Source organism: Camelus ferus, chromosome 19 (genome assembly GCF_009834535.1).
Source record: "Camelus ferus isolate YT-003-E chromosome 19, BCGSAC_Cfer_1.0, whole genome shotgun sequence".
NCBI classification, from domain to species: Eukaryota; Metazoa; Chordata; class Mammalia; order Artiodactyla; family Camelidae; genus Camelus; species Camelus ferus.
In genome coordinates this window covers 35387503-35408736 of record NC_045714.1, presented here as the reverse complement: position 1 = coordinate 35408736, position 21234 = coordinate 35387503, and the positions used below count along the sequence as shown (strand labels likewise).

Here is a 21234-nt window from a genome sequence, read left to right as displayed (position 1 = left end):
TCAATTTTCCGTACTTCCGTACTTCATGCACCTGCATGAAGAAATGCCTCCTCCCTGAGGCCAGAGACTTCGTCTGTCTTCCTCACTGCCTTGTCTCCAGGGCCTGGACTAGTACCTGACTCATAGCAGAGACTCCGTAAGTATTTGTTAACTGACTGAATAAAGGGGTGCCCTTGCCTTTGCTCAAGCCATTCCTTCCACCCGGAATGCCTTCCCTCTCCTTCCTGTCTTTTCTAATCCCACCTATCCTTTAGGACTCAACCCCTCCTCCTCCAGGAAGCCCTCCCTGATAAGTGGGGCCCTGAACTCCTGGAAAGTGGCTTATTGCCCCTCACCTACTGTCCTGCCTAATCTTAGGTATAGATTGTAGGTTTCATGGCAGGTAAAGACTGTAGTGGAGACTAAAGGCAGATGAGAGCAGGCCAGCTTTATTGGGGTTAAGGGGAGGGCAGGGGAGGGGGGCAGGCTCTGGGCTGGGGTGTAGCCACAGGGGGAACAGCGGGTCACTTCTTCCACTCCTTCCTCTCATAGTCCCACCGGGAGGCCAGGCCTTGCACAGGGTTGCCCTTCATGTCCAGGATGCGCTGGAGCTGCTGGGCCTTCCACTCGTCCGTCAGGGTGATGGGCTTCTTAGGGAACACTGTGGGTGGGGAAGGCTCCAGGGTAGGGATGGCTGCACTCAGGACCCTGCCAGGCCCACCTCCTTGCGCTGAGCGAGGGTCTCCAAGCACAAGGTTAGGGTGCCCTGCACCAAGGACCCCTCTCCACCCTGTCCATCCCCCACCAAACTCCCCACTAAAACTGCACTCCAGGGACTGCTGAGATATCATCCCACCTCTGCCTTAGACTTGCTGCGGGACCTGGGCCAAGGTCCCTCCCCTTTCTGAGCCTCAGTTTCCTCACCTACACTGCCCAATGGTAAGAGGAACTCTGGTTTGAAGTCCGTCTGGATCCAGACCCCAGCTCTACCACTCCCTTGCTATGTTGACTTTGAACAAGTCACTTCATCTCTCTGAGCCCCGGTTTCCTGTCAAGAACGGGTCCTATCCACTAGGGTTGCAGGGACTGAGTGAGTTAGTATTTATAAAGCACTTGGCACAATGTGAGACAGATCTGAAGCCCCTAATACGCGATAGCTACTATAATTATACACACCTAGATTCCTCCCACTCATTTGGGAAGGGTCCGGGATAAGACAATTTCTTATGCTTCCTGAGAGGGTTAGGAGTAGGAGGTAGGACTTTAAATATCTAGGGAGGGAAATACTTAAACTAAAGGCTGAACCCATGGAGGCATTTTAGGTGCCTTGATGTGTGGATGAGAGAAGGTCTGGGGGCCTGAACTCCCAGCAATGCTCATATCCTTCTTCCTGGACCATCTGCACCTGAGGCTGACTCAGCCATCCTGAACTTCGTCCCTGGTACTTTCCATCCCAGTGGGTGTGAAAAAAGGGAAAGATCTTTATGGACACTTATTAGTGCCAAATATTGGGCTAGAATAGAATGTTTCCCATAGGCTCTCTCATTTCATCCTCACACAAGGTAGGAATTCCCTCACGTTTACAGAAGAGGAAACAAGGTGAGGCCCCTGGAGGTGAAGCCAGTTGAGGCAGAGACTGCCAGCTCATCCCCGACATCCTCTCCCCCTACTTCCAGAGCAGTGCTTCTCAAACCCAGCTGGGCGTCAGAATCACCTGGAGGGCTGTTACAGCACAGATTGCTAGGCTCTAGCCTCAGAGTGTCTGATTTAGGAGATCCAGAGTGGGGCTGAGATGCAAATGAAACTGTTGGCCCAGGGAGCATGCTCTGAGAGTCACTCTTCTGTAGTAATCAATGGTCAGCTGGGTACATGATCACCCAGCTAAAGACAACATTTCCCAGCTTCCCTTGTGGCTAGACATAGTCATATGACCGCTTCTACCCAATAGGATGTGCGTGGTGCCACTTCTGGACTTTAAAGAGGAGTGTGTCCTCCCTTTCCCTTTCTTGGCTGGAATGCAGGCTTTATGGCTGGAGCTGGAGAAGCCATTTTGTATGTCAAGAAGGAAGCTGCATGTTAAGGATGACAGAGCAACAAGACAGGAGGAGCCTGATATTGTGGAATCCCCATACTCCCCCTGGCCTTTTGTGTGAGAGAGAACAAAATCTCTATCTTGTTTAAGCTCTTAAGTCTTTTGGAGACTCTGCTACAGCAGCTGAAAAAATATACTGAAAAATTAATGGTTAATAACAGCAATTAGTAACAACACCATTCATGACTAAGTGCCAGGCACTAGTCTACAGCTCCTTCTCATTAAACCCTCATAAGAACCCTGAGATGTGGGCACGAGTATTCCCATTTTATAGATGAGGGAATTGAGGTCCAGAGAGGCAGAAGTGCTATGTTCCAATCCAGGCAGCCATGCTCTGCCCTTCACCCTATACCTCTTTGGGGGATTTTTCATAACTCTTCAGATGAGTGTCAGCATAATTCCCCTATAAAAGCTGGAGGCTGTGGCCACAGGGATTGGCCAAGGGCTGCAGCCAGGTAAGGCCCTGCCACTCACCAAAGACCCGCTGCCACCAAATCATCAGACCTGTGAATCCAAAGAAGAAGAAGACACAGCCCATGACTGTCTTCCATTCGTTGGAGCGACGGTTCATCTCCGCGAAGGACTGGTGGAACTGAAGCCGGTACACTGAGGGCAGGTGGGGAGTTGGGGGGAGAAGGGACCTCAGGTGCATCCATTCCAAGCATCCAGCTGACTCTTGGCCTCAGGGATCTCCAGCCTCCCCCTCCCTACAGCAGATGCTGTCCATTCAGCAAATTCTTATTAAGCATCTACTGTGTACAAAGCTGGGCCAGGAGCTGGTGACCAGGCTCCAAGGGGCATCTCTGGTGGGCAGTGCTTGGAGTCGCATATCCCTCCTGCTTCCCAGGGTCAGGCCCCTGCTCTCCCACCCACCTCAGCTGCCTCTCTCCAAACCCCCACATTGCTCAGTGATGCTCAGGACTCTCCATGCTCTCTGGCTCCCATATCCTTCCCATGCTGTTCCCACTACCTGGCAGCACACTTCCCCTCACTATTCAAGGCCAGCTGGAGCAACCCTCCTCTGGAAAGCTCACCAGGATCCCATCGCTCTCTCTCCTTTGGGTCCTCACAGCCCCTTGAACACACCTCACCCTAGCCACATATCCTGTATTAAAGTCATCTTGGTTTACGTGGTTCCCCCAGTGGACTGAGAGCTCCCCAAGGGCAGGAACCATCCGAGTAGTTCACCTCTGTGTTCCCAGAACTGCCTAGCATCAGGCTGTGTATAAGCCACTGAGTGAATTAAAAAAAAATAAATGAACAAAGGAATCAATTTTCCTTCTCACGCATGCATTCAGGTATTTGGGAGTTTCTGGCTGTCCAGGCCGGGGGCTCTCCCTGCCCGCTGCTCCCTGACAGGCCAGGCCCCTTTTTGCAAAGTCAACCCCAGCCCGACCCTGAGACCTACAGGCCACCTTCTCGGCGTGGCTCAGCTGGGTCCAGCTGCCCTTCTCCTTCTCCTTCAGGGCCTGCTGCTCGGCGTTGAGCTCCGCACAGAAGGGCTCGTCTGGCATGGGGTAGGAGCGCTGGGCATGGTAGTTGGTGTAAGGAGACATCTTCTCCTTGCTGTGGGCTGCAGGGTGCAAGGGAGGAGCTGAGTTCAGTCTGTGCCTGGGATGTGCCAGCGCTAATCATAATATCAACAAAGAGGTGGCACATATTAAGAACTTACTGTGTGCCAGAAGCCATTCTAAGGCCTTGTGGGGAGTTGACTCATTGACTGGGCATCACTCTGAGACAGTGGTATTATTTCCATCTTATGGACAGGGTAGCTAAGGGACTTGCTGAAATTCATAGAGCAACAGGGAGTCGGGCAAGGGCTGCAATTCAGCCCCTCTGTCTTCAAATCCTGTGTCCCTTGGAAGATCTGAGGTGAGGAGGGCATGTTAGGCCTGAGAAGACTGATGGGAAACTGCTCTGCAAACTGTTAAGCGCTATCTACATGCTTTGAATGAGTGGTCAAGGGCATGACTTTGGATGAGCCCATTCACCTCACTGTGTTCAGTGCCCTCATCTGAGAAGTCAGGATAATAAGAGGTCCTACCTCACACTGTTGTGGAAGCTTCAAGATAAACACACTCAAAAGGCTTAACACAGTGCCTGGCACACAGTGGATGCTCCGTAAATTACACTGATAGATGGAGGTTGGTTTTACTTCTGGGTTCCGTTCTGGGAAGCTTTCCTTTATGGCTAAGCCCTCAGGGGCTCTGTATGAGTACCCAGAACAGGGCTGGGTGCTAGAAGGGTCTCAGTAAAGCTTCTCCTGTTTACTGTCATCAGAGATGTCCACAGGGAAGGCATTGGCACCGCCTTGCCCAGATAGCATGGGAATGGCTTTGGGCAAGGAGTCCTGGCTGTTTTAATATCTAGGTCCCTGGGCCTCAGTTTGTTCATCTGAGAAATGGAGATAACAGCACAGCATTCACCTCACGTGGTTGCTGTGAAGTCTAAATGTGTTAACCTACGTAAAATGTTTATCACAGCTCAGGGTACACAGTAAGTGTTCAATAAATGTTATCTGTTATTATTCTCCCCAGGGTTAGGAAAGCCCTTCTGCTATCTGACTGAAGTCTCTCCTGCTTTAGGCCTCTTTCTTCTGACTACAGACACAAGGGTCTGGAAAGGAGGGCCAAGGTTCTGTCAGCACCCTCCACTTCAGGACACAAAGGCCTGAGGGGCCAAAGTTTGGGGGTCAGGCCCTGAGAAAGCTTGGACAGAGGGGGCTGCTATCTGGGCACCCCCAGGCTCCATTTGTTGGAGAAACGTGGCCCCAGACCAAGGAGTGGAATTGTGGGAAATGGTTCCAGGCAGGCCCAGGGCAGCTTGGAAGGGACCAGGGCAGCCTGCAGACAGGACCCCTGGCCCTGGCCTTGGAATTAGGTGAGAGAAGAGTGTGTCCAGGTCTTACCAGTGCTTCCTGGGCTGTGGATCCCTCGAATTCCAAGTCCTCCCTTTCTCAGCACCAAGCTCCAGGATGCTCTGAAGGACATCTGGGGCACATGTGTGGATGAGTCCTGCTCCCACATTGGCCCCTGCCTGTCCGCTCAGGACTCAAACACCTTTTTCACGGGTGTGGTGGGGGCAGGTCCCAGAATTTCAAGGTCACTTCCTGTCCCTGACCTTTCTAATTTTGTATGATATACCTGTGGGGGTTGATGGGGGTCCTAGACATTTGGAGCCCCCTCCTGGGACCTCAATTTACCATCTGAGAAGTGGGAGGAGGCCTAACTCTTAAGGCAGGGTCTGAACAGTTTGGGGCTGGGGTCCTGGGTTCTGGTCCCAGCCCCAGCTCAGGGTGGCTGTGTTGGGAGACCTCCCTCAGCTGTTTATCTCCCAGAGGAAACAGGGTGGGAGTCCAGGTAGGGAGGGAGCAGGACTCTCTTTGCTACAGGGCCATCTGCCAAGGTTCCCTGCAGATGGTCTGGCCCCCACCCCTTCCCCCATAATTAGCTGCCTAAGTGCCTGGAGAGCCTGTTCTGTGGGACCTGGTGGGGGAGGGGGATGGGCCAGCACAACCCCAACCCCAACCCCAACCCCAACTATTCTCAGAAAAATCTCAGGGGCTGGCATCCCAGGGGGGTGAGGAGGGGATTTAGAGGAGGACAAGGACCAAACTGGGTCAGAGAGGGGAAGAGGGCACACATCTAGAGAGAAGAAAGGGGTATTCCACTTCCGGAAAGAGAAAGGGCCCCCATATCTAGGGATAGCGAGAGGCACCCAATAATTAGAGGGAGGAGTTACCACATGTGGTAAGTGGGAAGGGGCTCCACATCTGGCAAGGACGTGCTCCCCATCGGTGATAAGTCGGTGGAAGAGTTCCACGTACGGGGAGAGGGAAGGAGTAATCTACATTTGAGGAGAGACCGCGCCCCATATGGGGACAGAGGAGACTTCCCCAGGAGCCCTCAACTCCAAGCTGCCAGCAACCCCCCACTCCACCCCACCCCCCAACCCTCTTCTATAGCAGCGACCCCCACGGGCCTTCACCGGGTGGTGAAAGCCAGAGTCCCAGCCGCGTCTCCCACCACATCCCCCACCGGCGGGGCTGGGGCGCCCCGGCTCTCCCACCCACTCACCTCGCGGCTAGGCAGGAAAGAGAGAGCGACCCGAGCTGCTCCAAGTAACGGAGAACCGGCTGCAGAGGGACTGGAGCGCTGGCGCCCGTCCCAGGGGCCCGCCCCACAACCCTTTCCAGGGCCGCCCCTGCGTGGGAACCTCCCGCCTCTGCGGGGCCTGGGAGCGCCCAGCCCGCGTCCCCAGGGGCTCCCAGCCACAGCCTGGGGAGAGGGAGTGCACAGTGACTCCCCGCATCAATTTCCCTGCCCACAAGGGTCTTGCCTCTGGAGACCTCCAGCTGACAGCACCCTGGGACCAGCTGGATGTGTTGTGTGTCCAGGGCTGGCCCAGTCCGCCGAGTACAGTAGTCCCAGGAGGTGAATCTTCCCACCTCCACAGCTTTGCTCACTGCTGTTTATTCCACCTAGAATGCTCTCTTAGGGCCTATGAGGACCCAAGTCTCTCCAACTTTCCAGCCCAGACCCAATGCCCCTTGCTCCAGTAAGCCTACAAGCATCTAGAATCTGGGAACTGGCTTGTACCACCTGGTGCTCATGCCCCCATACCCAAGGAGAGGTGAAAAAAGCCTCCCTCTGGGGTTCAAATTTTAACTGTGTGACCTTCAGCAATGGCCAAACCTCCCTGAGTTTCTGTTTTCTTTTCTGTAAAAGGGAGCTAATGATAGTTCTTACCTTGCATGGCTGTTGTAAAGATTAAGTAAGTCAACAGAAAAGCATCAGGTACGTTTATTCAAGAATTATTTATTAAGACCTATTACAGCTGGTATTTACTCTGTATCTATTGTTTAACAGGTTAAATGCTTGGGGCTGTAGAGACAAACAAAACAAAACACAGTCTCTGTCATTATAGGACTTGCAATCCTGTTCCAAGCAGAGAAAAGCCTGTGCAAAGGCCCAGAGGCAGAAAAACACAGGTGTGTTCAATGAACAGAGAGAGCCCATCTTGGCCAGACTGTAAGGGGCAAAAGAGAGCACTGGAAAGGGGCTGGAGCACCAATCAGGGCCTCACAGGCTACACTGTGGATCTTGGATTTTATTTTAAAGATGGGAAGCCACCAAAGGTAAGCAGGGGAGTGATGTAGTTAAATGGAGCAGAACATGAGTTCAGTAGATGTGGCTTGGGATTGTTAGAATACTGCTGGTGGACTGATGGACGAAGGCTGTGGGTGCCCTCTGTGGCCAGGGGCCAGAGCTTTCTCCAAGCACTCGGCCCATGAGGTGTGCTGAGCACCCACCCATCTATCAGGGTTCCTGTAGCCCAGTGAAGCCAGAGAGACCCAGTCTAGCAAGTGTCTGGAAGAAGGGCTTAGTTCCCTGGGGGCAGATGAGCCTAGCAGGGCAGGGACTCAGGAATTGGTGCTAGAGAGACCCTAGAGTGGGCAGGATGCATGTCACCTTCATTCTGGGAGGTGAGAAGGCAGCATGGGAGTCTCCTGGTGTCCAAGAGGGCCCCAGCTCCCAGAACTAGCCATGCTTACTTCTGGGGCTGCTCCTCCCCCTTCCCTATGATCCAGAGAATTCCAGATTTGAGAGAACCCCAAGAGAACCACCTTACCTCTGGATGCTATCCAGGGTGTCCTAAAGAGTAGCCCTAAGGATGAGGGAAGAGCCTCCTTCAGGCAACCTGGGGAGGGCACACCTTGAGTCTAAACCTTTCCAGGGGCGGATAAGTGCTGGCTGCTCTGCAGTGACACGATGTCTGGGCCTCAGTTTCCCCATGTCTCACAGGGCCTCCCAAGGGAAGACATCTGGAGAACTCGACCCTTCTGTTCTCTGCCCTCTCCCACCCCCACCTCCGTGGGAACTCCAGGCCCCAGATGTGGGGTGATACTGTGACAAGGAACAGCTGTTGGGGAAGCCAGCCCCCAGGGCTGATGGTGACGGCTGCCCTGGCAGCTCAAGCTTGATATAGGGCAGCACCAGTGCCTGGGGGGTGATGTCAGGCAGCCTCTCAAGGTCTGGAGCTTGGGAATCATCAGACTCTCCTATAAGGCAGGTCACTTAGGGCTCCCCGGGTCTAAGGAGTAGGAGTCTTCCCCGGGAAATTTGGTGGGCACTAGGGGGGTTCCGGATGGGGTATTACACACCACTCATTGCAGTGGGCCCTACATGTCAATGCAGGCTGAGACTGAAGAAACAGCAGGGTTGGGAGGTGAGAGGGATCTGTCCCTTTCCAGCCTCCCTGCGGCTCAGACGCCCCAGTGGAAACCCATATAGAAAGGGGCACCGCTCACTCACTTGATCAGATCCAGGGAGCCCCCGAGATTCTGCCCAGACACGAAGACCTGAGCCATGATCTCAGCATCCTGCTGGTTTGACTACCCCTCCGCCCCCGCCCAATTCAGGTTTCATGCAGGACCCACCCCTAGTCCTCAGCCCAGAGAAGACACTCAGGAAGACCCTGACCTCATGGAAGACCCGAAGGCGAAAGTAGTAAGAGGTGTTGGACAAAGCGTCACGGCCCATGGGGAGCCTGGAGCAGTTTGAACTTTAGGAGGAGACCCAGGACAGGAGGGGCGGGGCCAGAGATGAGGGTTGTCGGAGCACAGAACTGAGGATCAGGGAAAGGTAGAAGTAGGCGGAGCTTATCCTTAGGTGCGGGGACTGCGTGTAAAAAGGGGCCCAGAGAAGAGCAGGGAAACGGAGGCACTAAGGGGGTGCGGCCAGTTGGTCGGAGGGAGGGGCCGGTGAACAGAGTGGGCATGGTCAGGACAGAGGGGCTAGGCCTGTTCCTCTCACCAGCTGGAAAGCATGCTAACCTGCGGACTCCGGAGATGCTGTGATTCCGGAACACTGAGGCCTGTTTAGCGAAGGGCAGAGCCAGAGTGAAGGTGCCGGGGCGGCAGCGCTTCGGAGGACGTTTCGCGAAGACCCGCAGATCCAGCAGAGGCCAGTCCAGAAAGCACTTCTGCAACCGTGGACAGGCGGGCAGGGTCAGAACTGACGCCGGACCATGGCTGCCACGGGGACGGTCGCTAATGGCGGGTTTCCTGGCCCTAGGAACCACCCCGTAACGCGATCAGGGTCAGGTGGACTCCCTCGGATGGATTTCAATGGGATGGGATGGGACCGGTGGACTGGAAGATAGAAATCTCCTTCCGGCGGGCCTGAAAACTCTGCACCACCACATCCTGGGGCACGAAATGCCCAAAGCCCACGGTGTTCGGCCGGAAGAGGAATTCCTTACAGAGCGCCAGGAAGGACGTTTGAGGCCAACCCCTCTGGCTGTCACTCATGGCCCCTTAGCCCCACCCACAAGCGGCCCTTATTCTAGGTCCCGCCACCTGCCTTGTCACTCATACTTCGTCACCTACGTCTCGCGTCTCCTCCCTCCTTCCCAGTCCTCGAGCTGCCAGCCGTACTTCCCCGACCCTCGGGAAGTCACTGTGCCCCCGTCCGGCTGGGCTCTACCTAGTAGTCTGCGTTCCGCCGTCTCCAGTCCTAGCCCAGTCCTGTCAGTTATTCCTGGCCACGCCCAGCTCTCCTTGCTTAGCCGCCCGCCGGCCTCGCCCCTACCCTTAAGCTCCTCCTCAGTCGCTCAGCCCCGGGCGGGTCCCTTGCCCTGTGTCCCTTGCACTGCCTTCACAGGGCACGCTACACTCTCGCCCTGGCTCGTCTTGCTCTTTCAGTTATCTGTGGTGCTGCCCCCTCCTAGCCCTGCCCTCACTGTCATCCTGCTCCCACAGCACGCTTCAGCCGCGCCCCGACCCTGTCAGCCACTCAAGCCGCGCCCCCGCCGGGCACAGCCCCCTTTCCCTACTCCTCTCCCGCCAGCGCAGGCTCCGGCCTTGCCCCGACTGTCACGCAGGCCCCGACCCCACCACGTGGTCAGTGAGCGTGCAGGCGGGAGCCCCCACGTTGCATGCTACCACTGAGGCAAAGGAGGCGAAGCCGCGCCCGGAGCAGGGCAGGACCGTGCAGCCCGCACGCTCTGAGCGCGGGAAAGGCACTGAGCGGCCAGAAAGGTATCCGAGAGGGGGCGTGGGGATGGGTTTTGTCCGAGCTTGCTGTATTGGAATCCCCAGGCCTGGGGTCAGGGCCCTCACCACCCCAACCCCCGACCTGGGCAGATGTGTACAAATGACAGTCAAAGGACCCCCTGGTTAATATCAGAGGCGGTGAAGCTGAGCCTCTGGGAAGCCTGTATCTAGGATTCTAGTCCCAGGTCCATTCTCTGCTGGCTTCAGCCCCCTCTTTCCTGGCTTCCTTGATAGCCTTAGTTTCCGCTTTTCTATAATGCCAATCACACCCAAGCTCTGCTTGGGGGCCTTGAGAGTGAATGTGATGGTCTGAGCAGGGATTGTCTGACGGGCGCCCACAACATTGACATATCAGCCATGCTTTGGATGGAGCTATGGGCAGTGTGGTCATCGCCTTGAGGTCCAGCCCAGTGCTCTGCTCTAATCACCAGAGAACAGTCCAGTCTGGCAAAGGGCTGAGATGATGGGATCCTGGGGTTCAGGGGCTCAAATCACCTCTGTGGTAGGCATGGTTAAAGTGAAGCTGTGTAACTTCCAAAGCTATATCATAAAATACCATGGACTCTCTTGGGACAATCTCTTTTAGAACCCAGCCACCATGCTGTGAGGAAGCCAAATTAGCCCATGCGGAGAGAACGAAGGAGAGGTCTGTATGTGGTTTGGCTGCAGCCCAGCTGAGGTGCCAGTCTACAACCAGCCTCTAGCCAGCCTCAACTTCTGGACATGAGTACCTCCAGATGATCCCAGCCCCAGGCATCAAACCCCTCTTAGCCATCAAGTTTTCCCAGCTAAGGCCCCAGATGTCATGGAACATTCTGTTGTGCCCTTCCGAATTCCTGACCCAGAGAATCCGTTAACATCAGACAGCTGGTTTATACACTGACTTTATCAGGGGATTTGTTATGCAGCGATAGTAACTGGAACAGTAACCAAATGTTATTTGGGTTCAGTATACCCGACTCCTCATTTGATTCAGTTGTTTCAGAACTTGGACAAGAAAGAGTCTTAGGTATTGACATTCAAAACCCCACCACTCAATTTCAGTTCAATATCATCTCCTTTGAGAGGCTTTCCCTGACCCCTGTGGAAAGTACCCTCTCTAATCAGTCCCAAATTACACACATAGAAACCCACAGGCTTGCTTGGCCTGCATGCTCTACACACCAAGCCTGTTCACTCAGGTCCCTGCATGTCCAGACTGGGATGAAGTGGGATCAGGCTGTGCAATGGATTAAATGTTTATGTCCCTCCTATATGTTAAACCTAATCCTTAATGTGATGGTATTTGGAGGTGGGGCCCCTGGGGTGTGATTAGGTCATGAGGGTACAGCCCTGATGAATTGGATTGGGAACCTTACAAAAGAGACCCCAGAGCGCTTTCTCGCCCCTTCTGCCATGTGAGGTTACAATGAGAAGACAGCTCTCTATGAACCAGAAGACAGCTTTCACCAGCTATGGAATCTGCCACCACCTTGCTCTTGGACTTCCAGCCTCCAGAATGGTGAGAAATAAATTTCCGTTGCTTATAAAATACTCAATGTATGATATGTTATTATAGCAGCCTGAACTGACTAAGGCTGCTGTTAGATTGACACTTCACTATATTTAATAAATATTTATTATTTAAGTATATTTTTACATTTATTATTTAAATATATATAAATATTTAATACTGATTTAAATGGTATTTTAAAATTTTTCAATTTCCAGTTGTCCATTACAGTTACATAGAAATGCAATTGATTTTTCTATATTGACCATATATCCTAGGACACTACTAAATTCTAGTGTTAGTTACATTAATTTGCCAGGGCTGTCATAACGAAGTACCACAGAGAGGGTGGCTTAAACAGCAGAAATGTATTGCTTCCTAGTTCTGAAAGCTAGAAGCCCAAAATCAAGATGTCTGCAGGGTTGGTTCCTTCTGTAGGTTGTGAGGGAAAATCTGTTTCTGTCTCTCTCCCTGGCTTACGGTTGGCTGTATTCTCCCTCTGTCTCTTACCACTGTCTTCCCTGTATGAGTGTCTGCATCCAAATTTTCCCATTTTATAAGGAGACAACTCATATTGCTCTTTTCAAAAACCAGCTTTTGGTTTCATTGTTTTTCTATGTCCAATGTCATAGATTTCTGCTCTTTATTCCTTCTTTCTACTTGATCTGGGCTTAATTTGCTTTTTCTTTTTCTAGTTTCTGAAGGTCGAAGCCTATATTATTGATTTGAGACCTTTCCTCTTTTCTCATATAAGCATTTAATGCTATGAAATTCACTCAGTTCTATTTTAGCTGCATCTCATAAGTTTTGATATGTTGTGTTTTCATTTTAATTCAGTTCAAAATATTTTCTTATTTCTCTTGAGACTTCTCTGGGTTATTTAGAAGTGTGTTGTTTAGTTTCCAAATATTTGGGGGTTTTTCCAGTTATTTTTTAGTTCTTGATTTCAGTTTGATTCCACTATGAGCAAAGAACATACTTTGTATCATTTAAATTTTTAAACATTTGTTCAATGTAAAAGGCCCAGTATGATCTCTCTTGGTGAGTGTTCCATGTACACGTGAAAATTAAGTGTGTTTTATGCTGTTAGCGAAGTCTCTATAAATGTCAGTGGGGGTGGAATAGCTCAGTGGCAAAGTGCATGCTTAGCATACACGAGGTCCTGGGTTCAATCTCCAGTACCTCCATTAGAAAAGAAAATTAAAATAAATAAATAAACCTAATTACCTCCCCTCCCCCAAAAAAGAAAAAAATAAGTAATTTTTTAAAATGTCAATTAGGTCAGTTTGGTTGATAATGTTTCATATCCTTGCTGAATTTCTGTTTTATCAATTACTGAAAGGAGAGTGTTGACATTGACAAGTATAATTGTGACTTGATTTATCCTTTCAGAGTTATCAGTTTTTGCTTTATATATTTAAGAACTTGGTTGATAAGCACATACACCCTTGGGATTGTCATGTCTTCTTGGGGAAATAGCCCTTTATTGTTATATAATGTCTCTCTTTATTCCTGGTGATTTTTCTTGTTCTGAAGTCTACTTTGTCCATTACTAATATAGCCACTCCAACTTTTTTTTTGATTATGGGTTCCATGGTATGTCTTTTTCCATCCTTCTTTTAATCTACCTATATAATTATATTTAAAGTGGGCTTCATGTAGGCAGAATATAACTGGTTATTGAGGGCATTGATTTATTTATTTTTACTCCAACCCAACAACTGCTGTCTTTTAATTGGAACATTTATGTAATAAAGAGTCTGTTAATGTACTTATTGGTAAGAGCAGATTTAGGTCTACTTTTTATTATTATTATTATTATTATTATTATTATTATTATTATTATTATTATTATTATTATTATTATTATTATTATCTCCTCTTTCTCTTCCTCTGTTCCTCCTTTCCTGCCTTCCTTTAGATTATTTGATTATTCTTAGTATTCCATTTTAATTTACTTATTGGCTTTTTGGTTGTACATCTTTATATTAATTTTCTCTAAGGTCTGTAGTTTCCCTAGGGATTACAATATACATACTTAACTTTTGACAATCTGTTTCATATTCATAATTTACACCTCAAATAAAACATAGATGCATTAAAACCATAAAAGTTCATTTACCTTTTCCCCTTTATGTTATACGTACTATATTTATTAAATCTACATTCATTGAAATAACCCAGAAAATGTTATGGTTTTTACTTTCAAGTCATATTTTAAAGAACTTGACAGGAGAAATATAATCTATTATACTTATTCATATGTTTACCTCCTTTTTGTTTTCTCTCTTTATTTTTTTTTAATTAACCTTTTTTTGGGGGGAGATTAGTTTTATTCATCTGTTTATTTAATGGAGGTACTGGGGCTTGAACCCAGGACCTTGTGCATGCTAGGTATGCACCCCACCACTGAGCTATACCCTCCTTTATTCTTTCTTTATACCTAAATTTCCAAGTTTTTCTCTGGGGTCATATCCCTTCAGCCTGAAGAACTTCATTTAGCATTCTTTTAGCACAGGCCAACTGATAATAAATTCTCCTAGTTTCCTGCACTGAGAATTTATTTTGCTTTCATTCCTGATGTTTTTGCTAGGTGCAGAATCTGGGTTGACCATTCTTTTCTTGCAGCACTTTAAAGATGCTGTTTCACTATCTTCTGACCTCCATGGTTTCTGATGAGAAATCTGCAGTCATTCAAATGATTATTCCCCCTAAATGTAAAGTTTTTGGTTTTTTTTTCTGGCTGCTTTCAATATTTTCTTTCCCTGTTGGTGGTTTCTGGCAGTTTGATTATGAGATGTCTGGACATGGTTGTCTTTGAGTTTATTCTGCTTGGAGTTCACTGAGTTTCTTGAATCTGTAAACTTATGTTTTTCACCAAATTTGGGGAAATTTAAGTCATCATTAAAAAATTTTTTTGCACCTTTAAGAGATTCCAATGATATGCATATTAAATCTTTTGATATGTTTCCACTTGTCCCTAAGTCTCTGTTCAGTTTTTAAAATATATTTTCTCTCTTTTTTAAATTGGATCACTTCTATTGATCTAGCTTTAGGTTTATGGTGTCTTTCCTTTGTCACCTCCCCTTTTGCTATTGAGAACATCCTATGAATTTTTAAGATCTGGCATATTGTATTTCTTCAGTTCTAAAATTTTAATTTGGTCATTTGGGTTTTTTTTCTCTTAGCATAACTCAGTGACACTTAAAAAAATCATTTAATTAAAGTGCAATTGACATACAGCAAGCTACAGGTATTTAATGTATACAAGTTGATGCATTTGAAAATAAGTATGCACTCCTGAAACCTTCACTACAATCAAGGCCATAACTATATGGCATCTCCTCCTGCTGCCCAACCTTTTTAAAAATATTGATTTCCCTTTTGTGGTAAGAGCAGTTAACATGGGATCTACACTCCCAGCAAATTTTTAGGTGTACATACAATACAGTGTTAACTATAGGCCCTGGGTTGTACAGATCTCCAAACTTGTTTGTCCTGTATTACTGAAGCTTGTTACCTTTGGACTAACACCACCTGTTCTGGGGTTCTTTTTTATAGTTTCTACTTCTCTGCTGAGAATGACTGTTTTTCCATTCATTCTAAAATGTTCGTCTTTCCCTCATGGAGTGTTGTTATAAGAGCTGCTTTGAAGTCTTTGCCTGACGAGTCTAACATCTGGGTCTTTTCATGGTTGGCGTCTATTGATTGTCTTTTGCTTTGAGAATTGGTCGGATGTTCCTTATTCAGTAACTTTGTATCGTATCCTGGACATTTTCAACATTATCTTGTGAGATTCTGGGTAATGGTAAACGCCTCTGGAGATTTTTTTTTTTTTTTTTTTTTTTTCAGTAGCAGGCAAACCTGGTCAGGTTCAGCCTGCATGTTCTATGTCAACTTATGTAGGTAGGGATTCTAATATCAGTTTTACTTTACAAGCTTTGCTGTGCTGTTTGGGTCTGCCTGGTGCAGGGCTTAGTCTGGGACTTGGGCAGTGGTTCACATGGCGGTCAGTACTCAAAGCCTTGCACAACCTTCTTGGGGCATCTCCCACACAGGCTCATCTTGGGGTTGAGCCCAGGACTTGTGTTGGTTTAGACACAGAACTAGAGGGTTTTCTTTATCCCTTCTCTCCTCTCCAGGATTTTATCTACATCCTCTGGCTCTGGTGGCCCCTTTTTCTGGTCTTCTAATCAGAAATACAAAGTCCTCTCCAAGTTCTACCTGCTTCACCATTGTACACTGAGCCTGCCCACCAGACAAATCAGCAAGAGAAAAGACAAAAATGAGGATCTGCCCTATACCATTTATACCCAGGGGTCCCTCTGCCAAGTTCTTTTCTCCAGAAGGTGGTTTTCTCAGGGCTTTTTTCTCAACAGCACTGGTAACAGCAGAGCAGACTGGCGCTGTCCTGGGGCAGGGCTAGGTGAGAGCAAAGATTAAATGAAAATAATAGCAATCTCCTCCCACTCTCCAGCTATGGCCAGGACGCTGGGCTTCTCTATGGGAGTCTTTGCTGCCTGGGTCAGCTGTGCAGTTTCCTGACTCAGAGCTCCCAGGGTCCAAGCAAGAAGATACAAGAAAAAAATTTACCAAGAAACTCACCACTGCTGTGTGGGTGGTTCTTCTGATTGTGGCTTTTCATTCCAATCTGCTTTCTGTTATTTATTGATAGTGTTCTTTCTTAAGGAGCTGCTTTTTGTTTTTGTCTAGAGTTTTTAGTTGTAAACAGCAGTAGAGATGGGCTGTAGGAGGCTCGCCCCAGCTTAGCCTTCATTCTCTCTCTCTTTTTAATGTTTTTTTTTTCCCTTTTGAGATAATTTTAGACTTACAGAAGTTGCAAAAATAGTACAGAGTTCCTGTATGTCCTTCCCAGCTTTCCCTTTTGTCAACATCTTACATACCAGTAGAACCCTCATCAGAGCTAAGAAATTAACCTTGGTACATTACTACTAACTGAAGTTATTTTTTTTTGTTTGTTTTTGTTTTTTCTACATATATTTTATTTTACTTTTTGGCAAGGGGAGGTAGTTAGGTTTGTTTGTTTGTTTTAATGGAGGTCCAGGGGATTGAACCCAGGACCTCGTGCATGCTAGGCACGCACTCTACACTGAGCTATACACTCTCCCCACTAAAGTTATAATAACAGAAATTATTGGAGTTTCATCAGTTTGCCTGTTAAGGTCCTTTTCCTGTTCTGAGATCTAATCCAGGAAGGATCCCACATCACATTCAGTTGTCATGTCTCCTTGGTCCCCTCCAATCTGTGATAGTTCCTCAGCCTTTCCATCTTTTTCATGATTTTGACACATTTGAAGAGTATCAGCCAGCTCTTTTATCAAATGTCAATTTGGGTTCATCTGAGGTTTTCTCATGATCAGATTGAGGATGTGCATTTTGGGGGAAAATATCACAGAAATGAGGTATGCCTTTCTCAGTGCACCCTCCCAGGACTATGTGAGGTTGATACGTGTAATTAGTGATTACTTGTCTAAGGTGGTATCTGCTGGATTTATGTTAAAATTACTATTTTGTTCTTTGTAATTATCAAGTACATTAAGGGAGATACTTTGAAACTGTGAAAACATCCTGTTTCCACTTAAAGTTTAACCCATTGAATTCAGCATTCTTTAGTGGATTGTTACCTTTACAGTCATTACTTGAGAAATTAGTTATGATGAAGACAATGATGAATTGAATCCCAGAAGAGCACTTGCCAGCCATGTACCTGGAACTGTTTTTCCTCTTGGAACCTCAGCTTTCTTATTTACAACGTGGGATAATTATGGATCTGAGCTCACTGGGTTGTGGAGGTATTGAAATGAGATACTGGCAGCAAAACATCCAGCAGAGGGCTGGACACATAGTAGATACCTTGGGGTGGGGCTGTCATTGTTAGAGGACTGAACTGTGGGAGAGAGGGCTGTGTGTGCAGGTTCAGAGGTAGGGGGCAGGGAGGTACTCTGCAGGCACTGGGTGGGAATGATCTTGGAGAAACCTCTGTAATTGTTGTGATCAAGAAGCAGTTGAGGAGGGAGGGTATAGCTCAGTGGCAGAATGCATGCTTAGCATGCACAAAGACCTGGGTTCAATCCCCAGTACCGCCAGTTAAAAAATCAGTCAACCTAATGACCTCCCGTTCAACACCCTCCCCCCACAAAAAAAAGTGAAAAAAAAATTTTGTTTTTAAAAAGAAGCAGTTGAGGAGACTTGTTTCTGGAGGTCAGGTAGAGACCCTAGAGGAGTTCCCAGACTGGACCAGCTTTCTGGAGGAGGTGGCTTCAGATAAAGGAGGCTTGGTAGACATCTTTGGGAGGAACTTATGCGAAGCCTGGAGGCTAGAACACAGAAAAGAGGTCATGGCGGGTGGGCACTTACTGGAGAGGCCCTGATGCCACAGTGGGCTTTGGTGACCGAAGCATCTCTCAATACTGCCTTCCAGGGCTAGGGACTGGGCTGCCAGAGGATGGCCGGAGCTTGGGTGCCCCTCTTCCCAAAACCCCACCCAGCAGGATAAATGCAGCTGGAGCCAAGAGTAGTGTGCATACATCTACTCACCCACTCTGTCATTCATTCACTCAACAAGTATTTATTGAGCACCAACTGTATGCCAGGCTCTGTGCTAGGCAGTGGTCATACAGCAGAGAACAGAGCAGCCCAGGGAACACTGTTTCCAGAGAAAGGAGACACCATAAACAAACAATACACAAGATCATTTTGGTTGTATGTGGTTCTGTAACAACTACCCCAAAACTTTGTGTCTTAAAACAACAGCCATTTTATTATAGCTGGAAAATTCTACAGGTCAGGAATTCCAACAGAGCTTGGCTGGGAGATTCTTTGGCAACATGTGGCATCAACCGAGGTCACTCAGTGGTGACCGCTAGGTTAGTCTGGAGGACCCAAGATAGACCTGAATGACCGGAAGTGAGCTCAGCTGGAGGTGTCAGTGGGCGGGCCCGGCCTCCCCAGCATGACAGTCGCCCAGTCGCCCATCGGGCTTCGAGCACCCCAGGAAGAAAAGACTGAAGCTGAGTGGCCTTTCATGATCTAGCCCTGGAAGTCACGTAACATCACTTTCTGTCAAAGTGGTCACAGAAGCCAGTCCGGCTTCATGAGGAGGAGACATAGACCCACTTTTCAAAGGAAGGAATGACAAAGAATTTGCAGCCATTTAAAAAAACTGCCACGAGGCTATTAAGTTGTTCTAAGTGCAATAGGTCCAGCGAGGTTAAGCACCTTACCCCAAGGACAAGTACGGATGTGAATGAGGCTAGTAAGGAAACAGAAAACAGGGCAAGAGGCAGAGAATGGAAGGACATGGTGTGGTCAGGGAGGACCTCTCTGAGGTGACATTTGGGCAGAGGCCTGAATGACAAGATTTATTTGTGGGCATAGAATTTCAGGCAGCAAAGGCCTCCCAGTCAGGAAAGAGTAACAGAAAAAAGACCAAAGGGACAGGAGGGCTGTGAGGAGCAGGGGTGGGCAGGACAGTGGGAGGTCGGAGGCAGGTCTGACTGGGCCTTTGAGCTGTGGTGCACAATTAGGATTTTACTCTAAGACAACTGGATGGCACAGGAAACTTTTAAGCAGGCCAGTGATATGATCTGCCTACATTTTAGAAGAAGCCCGCTGGCTGTCTTGTGGAGAACGTAGGGGGAAAATTCTAGAAGCAGGAAAACCAATGAGGAGGCTATTGCAATGTTCTGGTGAGAGAAGATGGAACCTGGCGGATGGCTGTGGGGATGGGCAGAAATCTATGGATTTGGAATACATTTAGGGGTTAGAATTGGCAGGACTTGGAGATGGCATCAGAGAGTGTGTGTGTGTGTGCGCGCACGTGCACACGTGTGTGTCTGTGGGACGATTTTCAAGGAGCACCCTTGTTTCTACTTTGTCCGGAATTCTGAAACCAGCCCAGAAGACAATTTTAAAGGTAAAATAGTCTTGCTTATCCTCAAAATGGGAAGGAAGTATGTTCTCATCGCCCATGCCCAAAATTACTTCCGGGGCTCTGACCTTAGCCCTGGAGGCCAAGGCTGGGGAACTCTGGGCAAGTCACTTAACCTCCCTGGGTTTTCCTTTTCTTAGCTGTACAACCAGTGTGTTGGATTAAGTGGCATGTCAGGGCCGTCCCAGTTATGGCTTTTCTGTTTAATCAAGAGACTCCAGCCCAACCTAGTAACGTTTCAAATGGGCATGCCCTGTGATGCACCACCTCACTCCTTCACACACGTCTCCTCCAGGAGAGGTGCACAAGGACACTCAGAGCAGCACTGCTGATAATAGCAAAAAGCATGAAACAACCCAGAGGTCCATCAACAAGAGACTGGGTAAATAAATCACATCCTAGAACAGTACACACAGTGAAAACCGAGTGCACGAAGGCTACACACATCAGCATGGCTGACTTTCATGCAATTCTAGTTCCATGAGAAAAGCAAGTGACAGAAAATTGCACACAGTATGATTCCATTTATTTACTTTTTAGTATGATTTTATTTATATAGAAGACAAAACCAGGTAAAATTTATCAATAGATTATTTAAGGATACATAATGGTATATATGTGGGGAAAAAAAAAAGAACAAATGATTAAATAATGCAAAATTCTGAGTAATGGTTAATGCCTTATGCGGAGGGTGGGGGTTTTACCCAGAGGGGCACTGAAAGATTTAATATTCTATTTCTTTTTCTTTTTTTTAATTGAAGTATAGTCAGTTTGTAATGTTGCATTAATTTCTGGCATATAGCATAGTGATTCAATTATATATATGTATTCCTTTCCATGTTCATTACAGACTATTACAAGGTATTGAATATAGTTCCCTGTGCTATAAAGTAGGGCCTTGCTGTTTGTGTATTTTATATATAGTAATTAGTATCTGCAAATCCAGAATTCCCAATTTATCCCTCCCCACCCCCGAATATTCTATTTCTTAAGCAGAGTGGCTGGTACTCAAGTGTTTGTTTTATTGTCTTTAAACTGCATACACTCATCATATGTCCTCTTTTGTATGTATAGTACATTTCACAGTTTTTTAAAAATTTCAAGAATTTGCCTGAGTTCTCTTACAGATGAGATAATGAGGCCCAGAGGTGGCTGTCATCCAGTAAAAAAGAAGGAAAAAGATGAGAGAATGGGGAGGGTAGCTAAGGTCCTGATCAGAGCAGCGACTGACGGTGGAGATTTCTGGATTCGTCGCCTGCTGTGTACATGTACACACACACATTCACATACCAGACAGAAATACTCTTCCAAAACACTCACGGCTCGGGCTGCAGTTTCCAGACAGTCCGCTAGACGCCGCCACGGCACCAGCCTTGGCTACCCGCAGGAACCAGGCCTGGTTTCTCGCAGGCGCTGGCGCAGTTCTGAATATTCCCAGGAGGGGGCGCCCGTGGTCTGAGAAAGGCCGGAGCGGGCAGGTCGCTCACGTCTGCAGAGAGTTCATCTGTGTTGGAGCGCACTGATCCATCCAGCTCTTCACTGCCACTTGGAGATCCCGGCTCTCAAGCTGAAAAAACGAACAGCCCCGTAGACATGATTTTGCTCTGCCTCCAGCAGCCTTGCCTTCAAGCTTGGATCCTGCTTCTGTATATACAGAGTAGAAT

General features: G+C 48.0%; 1 protein-coding gene across 5 annotated transcripts; it reads right to left on the bottom strand.

Moving 5' to 3' along the window:
- Positions 1-406: 406 nt before the first annotated feature.
- On the bottom strand, positions 407-9267 carry LOC102504739. 5 transcript variants are annotated; one of them, XM_032462062.1, is made up of 5 exons: positions 8907-9267; positions 4980-5061; positions 3480-3644; positions 2546-2677; positions 407-640 (listed from the first exon to the last, which is right to left on the bottom strand). In XM_032462062.1, exons 2-5 carry the CDS (start codon positions 5059-5061, stop codon positions 504-506), a joined length of 516 nt encoding a protein of 171 aa, XP_032317953.1. In that variant the 5' UTR covers positions 8907-9267; the 3' UTR covers positions 407-503. The 5 variants fall into 5 exon arrangements, with proteins under 5 accessions (XP_032317953.1, XP_014410149.1, XP_006179290.2 ...); XM_014554663.2 differs by lacking the exon at positions 8907-9267 and adding an exon at positions 6148-6302 and having other exon boundaries at positions 2546-2575; XM_006179228.3 differs by lacking the exon at positions 8907-9267 and adding an exon at positions 6148-6301.
- Positions 9268-21234: the final 11967 nt, after the last annotated feature.

What these genes read in the sequence shown, in the direction of transcription:
- LOC102504739 (XM_032462062.1), bottom strand. Translation starts at nt 5,061, where the DNA reads ATGTCCTTCAGAGCATCCTGGAGCTTGGTGCTGAGAAAGGGAGGACTT. An exon ending in CCACAGCCCAGGAAGCACTG is followed by an intron (nt 3,645 to 4,979) that starts GTAAGACCTGGA and finishes TGCACCCTGCAG; the next exon opens with CCCACAGCAAGGAGAAGATG. An exon ending in CCACGCCGAGAAGGTGGCCT is followed by an intron (nt 2,678 to 3,479) that starts GTAGGTCTCAGG and finishes ACCTGCCCTCAG; the next exon opens with TGTACCGGCTTCAGTTCCAC.